We start from the raw sequence: 12,201 nt of genomic DNA, 5'->3' as shown, positions 1-12,201 counted from the left end.
CGGCATAGCTGACAATTAGGTTAATAAAGGTTACATTCTGAATGAGCGTATATACCCTAAAATACCCAACTTCGATAGACCGCCAGTGATGGTTATCGATGGACCACAAAACAGCTGATTAGACAGTGTTGGTCAAGCTGTCAATTGTTAGGCGGACTTTTTGAAATCAGTAAAAATTGTTGTTTACCTTTCTTAATGATATGTTTACCTTCTTTGACTCATCTAAAATCCACACTCAAGACTGTGGCTTGGGTAAATCCCGAGATCGTTTTTCTCTCTTTATGGTTTCGCAGACATTTTCAACAGATTAATACACGGAGAGAAAATATTTATTCCTTTGAAGCTAAAAGTTTCCATTTACAAAAATGTATTTTAAATCATTAATCAATAAATTATTTGTATTATAGTTTTATTAATTGGACATTTTAATATTATTAAATAATAATATACTATACAAAGACATGACTGTAACCTCTTTTTCTTTGATATTAATCCGTGATAATCGGCAGAACAGATGGGGCTACGATTTTTCGCTGTGCGCTATTAACGAACAAAGCGCCGACCGGTTCTTGATAAGCTTCTCGGATTCCCAAGCACGACTTGTCAGACCGCTCATCGCAGTAGTTACAATCGTTATTCCCACGATGGCGGATGCATCGCGCTTTCTCGCCTGGTTCTGCTGCCTCCACTGGCTGGTTCTCCTCCTCGGCGTCCAGGGATACGAGGTGACAAAGGCCAAGATCGAGGTTTTCTACCCCAAGGGATTCGAGGTCTCCATTCCCGACGAGGAGGGCATCAGTTTGTTTGCCTTCCATGGCAAGCTGAACGAGGAAATGGAGGGTCTGGAGGCGGGCACATGGGCTCGGGACATCGTGAAGGCGAAGAACGGCCGCTGGACCTTCAGGGATCGGACGACGGCTCTGAAACCAGGCGACACCCTGTACTACTGGACGTACGTTATCTACAATGGACTGGGTTATCGCGAAGACGACGGGTCGTTTGTGGTCAATGGCTACAGTGGTAATAACACCTCGGCGACCACTCCACGTCCACCGGTGGCCCCCGCTTCCACCACGCCCTGGAGTCCACCTGCAGATCCGGATATCGATATTAGAGTGGGCTGCACTACGCCCAAAACGGAGGTCAATGGAGCACCTACTCGCTGTGCCGGGCAGTTGGTATTCGTGGATGAGTTCAACGCCGCCAAACTGGATCCGAATAAATGGAAAGCGGAGCGCAGGTTTTCCGGAGAACCCGACTATGAGTTCAATGTCTATGTGGACGATGCCCCGGACACCTTGTGCTTGACCAATGGACATGTGGCGCTCGCCACGAATACGATGAAGAAGCACTTCCACAAGGGATCGGATGCCAGTTTGGATTTGGGTGCCTCGTGCACTGGAGTGGCGAATACCCATGATTGTGTGCGGAATGGAAGGACCATGAATGATGGCCTCCCCCCGATGGTCACCGCCCAGTTTTCCTCCAAGGATTTCTTCTCCTTCAAGTACGGCCGCGTGGAGGTGCGTGCCAAGATGCCGAGGGCAAAGTGGGTGACCCCACAGATCTGGCTGCAGCCCAAGCATAGGGTCTACGGATCGGATGACTACCGGTCGGGTCAACTGAGGATCGCCTACACCCGTCCGAATGGCGGTAATCTGGATCTTTATGGTGCCGCCGTGCTCTTCGCCGATGAGCCACTGCGTTCGGTGAAGAATTGCCTTAAGCCGGGAACTGGAGACAATTCCGAGGACTGGAGCGATAGCTTCCACAACTACACACTCGAATGGACACCGAGGGAACTTCGCTGGCTGGTGGACGGCAAGGAGTGGTGCGTCCAGGGAAGCGACAAGGGAGCTTTCAGTGAGACAACGGCCGCGGGAAAGCGATTGCCACAGGCCCAGAAACTGGAGGAGGGCTCCGGGCTGGCACCCTTCGATCAGGAGTTCTACCTGACCTTCGGTCTCGGCGTGGGCGGTTTCAACGAGTACCAGCACGTGGTGAAGCCCTGGAACGAGAGGGCTCCGCAGGCGCAGAAGGCCTTTTGGAAGGAAGTCAAGAAGAACAGGGACCACTGGCTGGACGAGGGGCACATGAAGATCGACTACGTCAAGGTGTACTCATTGTAATCCCTGTAATTGAACAAGGATTTTACAAATTCACAAATCAAATTTAATAAAAAATAATTCTAAATTTTAACAAAACAATTTTTGTTTTGTTTTAACTTTGGGTCCTTTTTTTGTAGGGTGTTAAAGTGCTTTTTTTTTAAATCAGAAATTATTTTTGAAACGCCCTCTTTAAAATCGAATTAAATTGAATTTTTATTAAGTTTTTAACCAATTAGTTCTTCATCAGAACTTGCAATTATTTATTAAAACACAAATACTAATAAAATTAGGAATTAAAAAATATGTTTTTAGATTTTTTGGTATATTATCCGTTACTTTTTTCAAACCGGCTGATTATTTTCAAGCATGGTAATGCCGTTTAAAAAATACACTTTGCAGCCCTGGCTGGTTATCGATAAACAACTGCTCACATAACCTGCTGCTGGCCCTCCGGAATTTATTTTGTCACCCGAAAACCACAAGTAAATGGAATATTACTGATAGTTAAACAATTTGCTAACTTAAGCCTTACAGACACCAGCAGAATGCACATCACTCGCCTCGCCCTGCGCCAGATTTCGCGCCAAGTGCAGCTGCATCGCATGTACAGTGCAGCGGCTCCGGCTGCCGCGGTCTCGGGAGCCGAGAAACTGGTGCCTCCCACGCCGGAGGGGGTGGCCAAGCCACCCAATCCCAAGCTGGACACCATTGTCAACAACATCGCCGCCCTCAACCTGCTCGAGGTGGCCGAGCTGAGCACGCTGCTCAAACAGAAACTGAACCTGCCCGAGACCGCATTTGCCCCCCAGTTCGCCGCTGGGCCGGCACGTGCTGCTCCCGCCGAGGATGAGGAGGAGGCGGCGCCCAAGAAGGTGCAGACCTCTTTCAAGGTCAAGCTGGTCAAGTTCGATGAGAAGCAGAAGGTGGCGCTGATCAAGGAGGTGAAGAACCTGCTGGAGGGCATGAACCTCGTCCAGGCCAAGAAGTTCGTCGAGAGCGCACCGACCATCGTCAAGGAGGACATCCCCAAGGAGGAGGCCGAGAAGCTCAAGGAGGCGCTGGCCAAGGCGGGTGCCATCATCGAAATCGAGTAGGATCGCCAGCGCCGGCGGTGCCTTCGATTTCCCATTTTGCGTTTAGCTGCTAGTTACTGTTTTAATAAAAAGCCGGGCAACATTTGCTCTAAACTTAACAATTTGTTTAACCAAGAAAATTTTATATGTAGCAAGGCAGTAGGTTTCGCCATACTCCGCCTTTACCTTCGTGTTCATTGAATTAATGTAATGATGCAAGATTTTAGCCAATAATTTTAGTGCTTCACCTCTTCTTATTAATGGCTAATTGAAGATAATATCACTGTTGCTTTCCAAATATTTTTTCTTATATCTCAATTTACTAATTATTTTACTTCGATATTTCATATCCACTTTTAAGTACCCATTTTTTGAAATATTTATTTTATCTTTAACAACATTTCAATTTTCTAAATTTTAAGGACTTGGTAAATCCTTTTTATTGGCACACTTTACTACATCTTGATCAAGTCCGTACATTAAAAATTATTATCACTCTAATAATTATTTTTTTTTTAAACAATTAAACATCTTATTAGTTCGCTAAAATTTTAAAGTAAATCCAAAAAGGCATTAATGACAAAAAAATTGCAAGTACAAACACACATTTTTTTAAAATGATAAATAAAAAAATGTGTGTATCAAAAAGTGACTAGCACATTAAATTAACAGTTTTTTACTTGTAGTGCTAGGATGCAAAATAAAGAAATAATAATAATAATAAAAGTATACATTTTTAAATTTAACAAGTGTTAATTTTGTAGTCTTACAATCACTCGAGTTTCAAGCATTGAACCCTCGACAGTTGGCAACGCGACAGATCACTTGCAACTTTCTACGCTTCGCTGTGGAAAACAATTAAAGCCAATCCACTTTTACCTTCCTTTTGGGATTAAACATTAATTAGTGCCCGCATAGTCGGCGATTAGTGATATCCTGCTAATTGGCGTCGTGCGTGGCGCGTTCTAGTAAATGCAGCAAAGCAGATCGATCAGCGGATGAGACTCAAAAACACGCGCCAAAACTCATCTCGATTGTACCGTTACATCATCTGTAAGCGGACCGATCACAATGGAGCCGCGTTTTCGATTTTATTTATAGCCACTAAAACTGGCTCGAGCGGAAAGAAGATGCTGGAGGAGTAGACCCGGGTTTACACACCGGAGAGAAGAGCAAACAGACGGACACTTTCTTTTATCCGATCTCCGATCCGGGGAATCATGCGGCGCTGCACGCGTGCGCAAACCAACCGCCAAATTGGGTATCAGTGCCAGTGCCTGGCATTTTCTATCACTTTCATCGCCCAGAAATTGGTTTGTTGTCGTCCAGAAGCGGTACGCGTAAATTCTGGTAACGAATAAAGCCAATACGATCTAGAAGCCGAGCACTTCCCATGCGTGAGTGCTCCACATTCTCTCCCGGTCAGTTGAAATAAGCCCCACACGATCTCCGGACAGGAGCGGTTCGAAGTGATAGGTGGCATGGTGAAATTCATTCATTAAAAATTAAAAATGGGTCACGTTTTATTTGAAATTCACAGTTTTAAACCATATATCAGCGAAATTCTACTAGTATCTATTTTAGTAATATTATAATGTTATAGTATTTTACAATAGCCAAAGAGTAAAAAAAGAATAACTAAAAAAGAGTTTTTTACAACATAACAATTTAAAAACTTAAAAAAAAAACATATCACGGGAACCGATTCTGAATATTCTAAAGTAGATAATACGGCAAAAGGTTTAGAACTTTTGGGTTGATTCTCTGGTATTTAAAGTAAAATTTAGATTTACTTATGTATATTATAATTTTATAGTATTTTACAATAGCCAAGGAGTTTAAAAAGAATTTAAAAACTGAAGAAAAAAACCTAATCACGGAACCGATTCTGAATATTTTAAGCTAGATAGTAATTAAATAGATATAAAATAGATGGCAAGGAAAAGGGTTTACAACTTTTGGATCGTAAACTACTAAATATAATCTATAATGGCCCATAAAAACGGTACTTGCATTTCGAGGAACTCCAGCCGTCCCTGGAGACGGTGCATGACTGGTCGGGTTCTCTCAATTAGCACCTGAGCAGCCCACTGGCCTGGACCATCCGACTGTGCCCCCAAAAGACGAGTCCCAATCGGCTCAGTCTCCATTGTGTCACACGCGCGGACGCACGTCTCTCTCTCGATCGGTAGCCAATCCGTTCCAGCCACAGCCAGAGCTCCAGCTCCCCGAGTGAAAACCGAAAGTGATCCGTACGGTATCCGATTATCATGTCTGCCGGTGGCCGTTCCTCGCAGCTTTTGGCCCTCGTGGCCATCTTCTTCAGCAGCTACATAGTGGGGATCTACAGTGCGGCACGTGCCAGCAGTTTGGCCCTGGCTTCCGATTCGAAAGCTAGCGATTCTTTGATACAGGCCAATGATTCCCTGATCCTGGGAAACGACACCCTGCTGACAGCGGAGGAGGATTCCAGCTTGGCCCGCAGTGGATCGCGACATCCTCGCTGTAAGTTTGAGCTCCCCAGCAGGTGACTCTTGCTGAGATCTGACCGGATGAATGCCGGCAGTTTGTTTTTCCGTCGTGGTGGAAGTATGTGGGTCAGGCCTCAATTATCACCCACTGTGCATGTAGCGCAGGTGGATTCTTTAGTCTTTGGCAATCATCATTGCTTCCACCGCAAACCTTTCCATTTGCGCATTGCATTTCTGGAATTTAAAGTGGGTGCTCGATAAGGTGGTTTTTCGGTGATCTTAATTCTATTAGATAAATAGAAAATTGAAGATATCGTACCTCCTTATTATTAAAATTTAGTGCAAATCTTTTTAAATCAAATCAAATCAGACAAATATTCGAGATAACAATAAAAGGAAATATTTTCAATTAATCCTAAAAACTTCTTAAAAACTGTTTATTAAAGATTAAGAGATTTTCAACAACAATTTCAGAAAATACTAAACTGTAAAATCTTTATTTTTATGGAGATTTATTGAAATTTGTATGACAAATATTAATTTAATTTTATTGTAATTTGATAGTTTAACCCATCTGTGCATCAAAGTCCAACATTATCATAAAACAGAATTGGTATTCAGACTTATTTCTACAAATCTGGAAAATATGTGTTGAAGAAATATAATATCCACTGTAAAGTAATCTCATGGGGTTTTATAAGGTGATAAAGTATCAGCCCTTTCAAGTTCATGGAATAATAAAAGCCCTACGGTTATAAACCTCCCTGCCTATCCGGATAATTTTCAATGCCATTTCAATGAGTCTCTCTTTACTTTTTAGGGTTTCCCTTCTATACAATTGGTCGCTTTTCCAACGACATTTGCACGGGCAACAATCTGCTCCTGGGCACCTGCGTTATCAACGGAGAGTGCACGGATAATAGCGGCGTGGCGGCGGGCAGTTGCTCCTCCATTACAGCCCAGGCCATCTGCTGCATTTGTAAGTGAATCAGGAATAAATATCCCTTATCAATTACTAAATTATACAATTTTCTACCAGATCAAAGGACTTGTGGAGCGAGTACCACGTACAATAACACTTATTTCTACAACAGCAATTATCCTGCTCCGTATGCGGGCGGCGGACGCTGTTCCATTGTGGTTACTCCGCCGGATTCCTCAATCTGCCAGCTGCGCGTCGACTTCCTTTCCCTTTCGCTGGCTCCGCCGTCCGGCGATGGAGCCTGCTCCACGGATGCCTTGACCATCACGGGAGGAACCTCGCAAGTGCCCAGCATCTGCGGCGAGAATTCCGGACAGCATGTGTATGTCGATTTCAACGGGGTCAATCCGATCACCATCTCAGTGGCCACCTCGGGGAGTTACACCTTCAACCGCAACTGGCAGTTCCAGATTAGGATGCTCGGTTGCTCCTCGGCCACTCTGGCTCCGGCTGGATGCCTGCAGTACTATATGCCCAGCAGTGGCACCCTGGCCAGCTTCAATTACGTCTCGGCAGCCTCCTCCGCCCTCAATTCGATTGGCGTGCAGGGCACCAGGCAGCTGGCGAATACGAAGTATGGCATCTGCATCCGCAAGGCGGCCGGAATGTGCTCCATCACCTACAGCCAGGTCAGCTCCGATACGTACTCCTTTACGCTGACGAATGATGTGGGTGCCGTGGATCCAACGCTGCTGGCCACCTCCTCCGTGCAGAGCCAGGATTGCACCACCGACTACATCATCATTCCGGCGCCAACGCAGGGCGGAGTTTCCATGCCCAGCGATCGTTTTTGTGGATTGGGCCTGGTGTCCACGACCACGGCGGCGAAGCCTTTCGTGGTCTACACGGTCACCGATGGCAACGAGGATATGGACATATCGAATCGCGGCTTCTACTTGTCGTATTCGCAGAACGCATGTCCAATTCTGTAAATATATGGTATAAAATAAAGAAAAAGACTTGATAATCATAGCATAAAAGAACGGTTAAATATTTCTGGGTGTCTGAAAAATAGTAAATATAATTAACATTGGAAAGTATCAAAACAAAGCAATACTAGAGGTTTGTTTTAAATGTTTCGTGAAAGTAGCAATTAGCAAAAATGATCTAATAGAAATTTTAAATCTATTCGAAGAAAAATATGTATTATTTTGCGGTTTTCTGTGACAAAAGAGTTAGCAGTTTAAAACGGAAATGTCCAATGGTGGAAAGGTACATCTAAAAATTCCTAAAATTAAGTTAAATGCTTACAATTGCATTTAATAAATTTTGCAGTCTTTAATTCTAAAACAAACAGACGACTTAGTTGTTTGGTTAACAATAACAATGATTTTATGGAAAACCGAGGATTAGGATCACGCTGCCAGCCGGGTGAGACTGTTGATCTCCGCCTCCAGTTCCTTAACCTGCAATAAAACAAAACCTTATAAGATAAACTTGCTGAACTAAAAATCCCTTCCCCTTATTACCTTATTTTCGAAATGCATTTTAACGGCCTTGTCGGCCATCAGCTGGAAGGCTTCGTTGTCCAGACGCATGCGGTACCGCTGCAGTTCATTGACCAGCTTCTTGAGTTTCTTGTTGTTGACCAGCTGCATCTCGTCGCGCTTCTCCTCCGTCAAGGCCAAACCATTGCCCACTTTCAAGCCAAAGGAGCAAAGTGCTCCTGCCGTTGAAAAGAAGCTGAGCTGCTTCGAAATCTTTGAGCTCTCGTCCAGAAGCTCCAGTTCCACGCCTTCGCAGCGGGTCAGCACCTGGATCTGCGGTAGATGCCGACGAAGCACTCCCTCTGAGTCGGAATTCTGGGCAAACAGGCTGAGACGCGGCTGGTGCCGCTTGCTGATCTCATTGCGACTCTTCACCTGCCGGACATTCTGGCAGATGCTCACTATTTCATTCACCTCTTCCTCCAGTTTGACGTCCTGGTAGTCGGACAATTTGAGTTCGATATTGAGGGGCACATGCTGCAGCAACTCGGAAGCCACGAAGGGGGTGAATGGAGCCATGGCCTGGAGGCCCCAGCTGAGACAAGCGGTCAGGGTGCCCACATGGATGTAGGCACTGGGAGTGCGATTAGCTATGGCCGTTTTGGTGGTCTCCTATGGAATCAAAAGCACAGCTTTAGAGGGTAAACATTAACCATTGAATGGCACATTATACTCACCAAGTAAATATCACATAGATTTTGATAGAAAAAGGTTTTCAAAGCCGCCGTGGCCAAGTGGAAATTGTAGCTAGTGTAGCTCTGCGAGCAAATGGACAAGGTATCCGCCAGGCGGCCGATGATCCAACGATCCCACACGCCCAGACTGACGCCTTCCAGGGTTTCGAACTGGTCCAGCGAGATGCCCAGTGTCTTGGCGGAGCCCAAAGTAAATCGCATCGCCTGCCAGATTTTGTTCAAGAACAGCTTGTTGGTGTAGCAGGCATTCACATCGAAGCTGATGAAGTGACTCTTGATGTTGTGGCTCATCAGGGTGAAGCGCAGCGCATCGGTGCCGCACTCCTGGATGCCGTTGGGAAACATCTTGGTCATTCCATCTGTGGATGTCTTTAATTCGGAGGGCTTGATGATGCCCGCCTCGCAGGATTGCTCTAGGCCAGCTTTTAGGCTCTGCAGGGGAAATCAAAAATTAGCAAAAACAAGAAAGGAAGTTTATATACCCTTGCAGATCATTCCTATTAGTTTACAAATCGCAAAAATGTTAAATTTTCTATTATTCCTCATTAATTTTCCGATCGTTCCTATGAAAGCTATATGATAGATATAGTAGTTCAATTTTTATAAAATTAAAATCGAAATTCGGAAATATTTAAAAATAGTCATATCACAGAGTAAAAGAGAATACAATAAAAACCAATGAAGCAATAATTTATTTCCTATTATATTCCCATTAATTTTCCGATTGTTCCTATGGCAGCTATATGATATAGTCGTCCGAATTTTTTAAATATTTAATTTGAAATTCAGAAATATTTAAAAAATAATATCCCCAAGTGTAGAAGGTAATATTTCAAAAAACACCGAAGCTAGAATTTTTTAACGTTTTTTTTCCGATCCTTCCTATGGGAGCTGTAAGATATAGTTGTCCGATCTGGTCGGTTTCGACTTATATACTACCTGCAATAGAAAGAAGACTTTTGGAAAAGTTTCAATCTGATAGCTTCAAAACTGAGAGACTAGTTTGCGTAGAAACAGATGGACGGACATGGCTATATCAACTCCCCCATTGATCCTGATCAAGAATATATATACTTTATGTGGTCGGATACGTCTCATTCACTGCGTTGCAAACTTCTGACTGAAATCATAATACCCTCTGCGAGGGTATAATAATAAAAGGCTGTTCAGGCTTCACTCACCTCCAAACTGGCGCCCTGCACCACCTGCTGTGGGGCTACTATATTACCGAGACTCTTGGACATCTTCCGGCCCTGGGCATCGCACACAATGCCATTGAGGAGAACCCTCTGAAAGGGAGCCTCGCCGGTCAGCTTCAGACCCATCATCATCATGCGAGCCACCCAAAAGAAGAGTATATCGTGGCCAGTCTGCATGAGGTCCAGGGGATACCGCTCCTTGTAGCTCTCCTCTGGCCAACCGGCCGTGGAAAAGGGCAGCAGCGCTGAGGAGAACCAAGTGTCCAGCACATCGGGATCGCGCTTCAAAGTGAATTCCTCGCTGCCAATTAGCTGTATGGCTTTCTGCCTGGCTGCCTTTTCGTCCAGAGCGGCCAACCATTGGCTGTTGCCCTTGGAGTCGATCACCTCGTAGGCGGGCACCTGGTGGCCCCACCACAACTGCCTGGAAATGCACCAGTCACGGCTGTCCTGCAGCCAGCGCTCCCACTCCGTTTCGAAGCTCGCTGGCTGGATTTGCAGGCGGCCACTGTGGAGTTCTGATAAAGCATCCCTTGCCAAATCCTTGCACTTGAGGTACCACTGCGGCAGGATCATGTACTCGATGACATCCTTGGAGCGCGAACAGATGGGCAACTGCATGGTGTGGGCGCGCACCTGGCGCAGAAGTTCCAAGTCCTCCAGCCGGTTGACAATCAGTTCTCGCGCCTCAAAACGCGGTTGGCCCTTAAACTCCGGATAAGCCCCCACCACATGGCCCGTTTCGTTGAACACCTGGCGCGGTTCCAGCTTATGGCGATGGGCCAGCTCGAAATCGAACTTATCGTGGGCAGGAGTGATCTTCACCGCCCCGGTGCCGAATTCCTGATCCACGGCGATGTCGAAAACCAGTGGAATGGTGTCGTGCCGAAAGGGATGCTTGAGCTTTACCTCCTCCAAATTTCGATACTTAGTGTAGCGCGGATCGAGCGGATGAACAGCGACTGCTACGTCGCCCAAGATGGTCTCTGGTCTGGTGGTGGACACCACAATCTCCTCAGCCGAACCATCAGGCAGTGTTTCGCCATCCACCACGCGATAGGCGAAGTCGTAGATTCTGCCAAAGAGAACATTCTGCTCGTAGCCCGGAACGGCAATCTCCAGCGGCTCCTTGATGTCCAGCGTATCCACCTCGATGTCCGAGATGGCGGAGCGCAGGGCGGTGGACCAGTTGACCAGCGAATTGCGCCGACGGATGAGACCCTCGTCGAAGAGTCGCTCGAAGGCCACATTGACCGCATGCGCCTGCTGCTCGTCCATGGTGAAGTACTCACGCTGCCAGTTGAGCCGGCAGCCCAGTTGGCGCAGATCCTGGACAATTCCGGCGCCCTTTTCCGCCTTCCAGCGCCACACTTCGTCCAGGAAGGCCGCTCGTCCCAGTTCCTGGCGCGTTTTACCCTGCGATGCGGCAATGGTTTTTTCGACGACCACCTGGGTGGCGATGCCCGCATGATCTGTGCCCGGCACCCAGTCCACCTGGTAGCCCAGCTGCTGACGCTGGCGGGCCAGCACGTCCTGCACGGTGGCCATGAGAGCGTGGCCCAGGTGGAGACTCCCGGTTACATTTGGCGGCGGGAGGAGCATGCGGAAGCTGCCCCGCTTGCAACCGCCGACCGGAGGCTGGGGCAGATTCGCCTGGCGCTGCTCCCGCTCCCAATAGGCCTGCTCCACGGGGCGTGGCTGGTATCCCGGGGCCAGCGGTAGCTCTTTGGCCGCATCTGTAAGTGGAGGAAAACGAATCCTTTAGCCGGCACTGGGTTTTATGAATAAAACTGGCGGTGACGCACCTTTGGATGTACTGTAGTACAGGGAGTACACCTTCGGCTGGCACAGGTACTTGTGTTTCAGTAGTTTGCTGCTGCAATTCCTAATTATTTGCATTTTTATTGTTGTGTTATGTTATGTCAAAAGATTTTTGAAAATCCCATTAGTGATGGTTCAAGAACAGCTGATGCGATAAGTCCGATAAATCGATGAAGGGCGCTAATTTTTAATCAGGTAACGGTCGCGATTTTGAAATTTTAAAACTTTTTATTTATTTATTTTTTCTTTTAAAAAGCAAGTAGGTAAAAATATAACTCACATGCTACGTGTTTTTCGATCGAAGTAAATGAACGTCAACAACTTTTTACAATATTCATTTATTCTTAAAACCTTTAAGCTGTTTT

The 12,201-nt window shown here is 46.1% G+C and overlaps 4 protein-coding genes across 4 annotated transcripts; 3 read left to right on the top strand and 1 right to left on the bottom strand.

Annotated features, from left to right (window-relative positions):
• Positions 1-557: 557 nt before the first annotated feature.
• On the top strand, positions 558-2,207 carry GNBP3 (Gram-negative bacteria binding protein 3). Its single transcript, XM_017144561.3, has one exon. It carries the CDS (start codon positions 645-647, stop codon positions 2,127-2,129), a length of 1,485 nt encoding a protein of 494 aa, XP_017000050.2. The 5' UTR covers positions 558-644; the 3' UTR covers positions 2,130-2,207.
• A 286-nt stretch (positions 2,208-2,493) lies between these two features.
• mRpL12 (mitochondrial ribosomal protein L12) lies at positions 2,494-3,303 on the top strand. The gene is made up of 2 exons (XM_017144562.3): positions 2,494-2,590; positions 2,643-3,303. The coding sequence occupies exon 2, from the start codon at positions 2,654-2,656 to the stop codon at positions 3,200-3,202; it is 549 nt and encodes a 182-aa protein (XP_017000051.1). The 5' UTR covers positions 2,494-2,590; positions 2,643-2,653; the 3' UTR covers positions 3,203-3,303.
• A 1,902-nt stretch (positions 3,304-5,205) lies between these two features.
• On the top strand, positions 5,206-7,566 carry LOC108059284 (uncharacterized). The gene is made up of 3 exons (XM_017144467.3): positions 5,206-5,686; positions 6,473-6,631; positions 6,692-7,566. The coding sequence occupies exons 1-3, from the start codon at positions 5,452-5,454 to the stop codon at positions 7,564-7,566; spliced, it is 1,269 nt and encodes a 422-aa protein (XP_016999956.2). The 5' UTR covers positions 5,206-5,451.
• Positions 7,567-7,887: 321 nt separating this feature from the next.
• ValRS-m (Valyl-tRNA synthetase, mitochondrial) lies at positions 7,888-12,096 on the bottom strand. The gene is made up of 5 exons (XM_017144565.3): positions 11,821-12,096; positions 9,998-11,751; positions 8,799-9,248; positions 8,104-8,733; positions 7,888-8,040 (listed from the first exon to the last, which is right to left on the bottom strand). The coding sequence occupies exons 1-5, from the start codon at positions 11,912-11,914 to the stop codon at positions 7,990-7,992; spliced, it is 2,979 nt and encodes a 992-aa protein (XP_017000054.2). The 5' UTR covers positions 11,915-12,096; the 3' UTR covers positions 7,888-7,989.
• Positions 12,097-12,201: the final 105 nt, after the last annotated feature.

Source organism: Drosophila takahashii, chromosome 3L (genome assembly GCF_030179915.1).
Source record: "Drosophila takahashii strain IR98-3 E-12201 chromosome 3L, DtakHiC1v2, whole genome shotgun sequence".
Lineage (NCBI taxonomy): Eukaryota > Metazoa > Arthropoda > Insecta > Diptera > Drosophilidae > Drosophila > Drosophila takahashii.
Note: the sequence above shows the minus strand (reverse complement) of the source record. Positions and strands in the feature narration are given on the sequence as shown.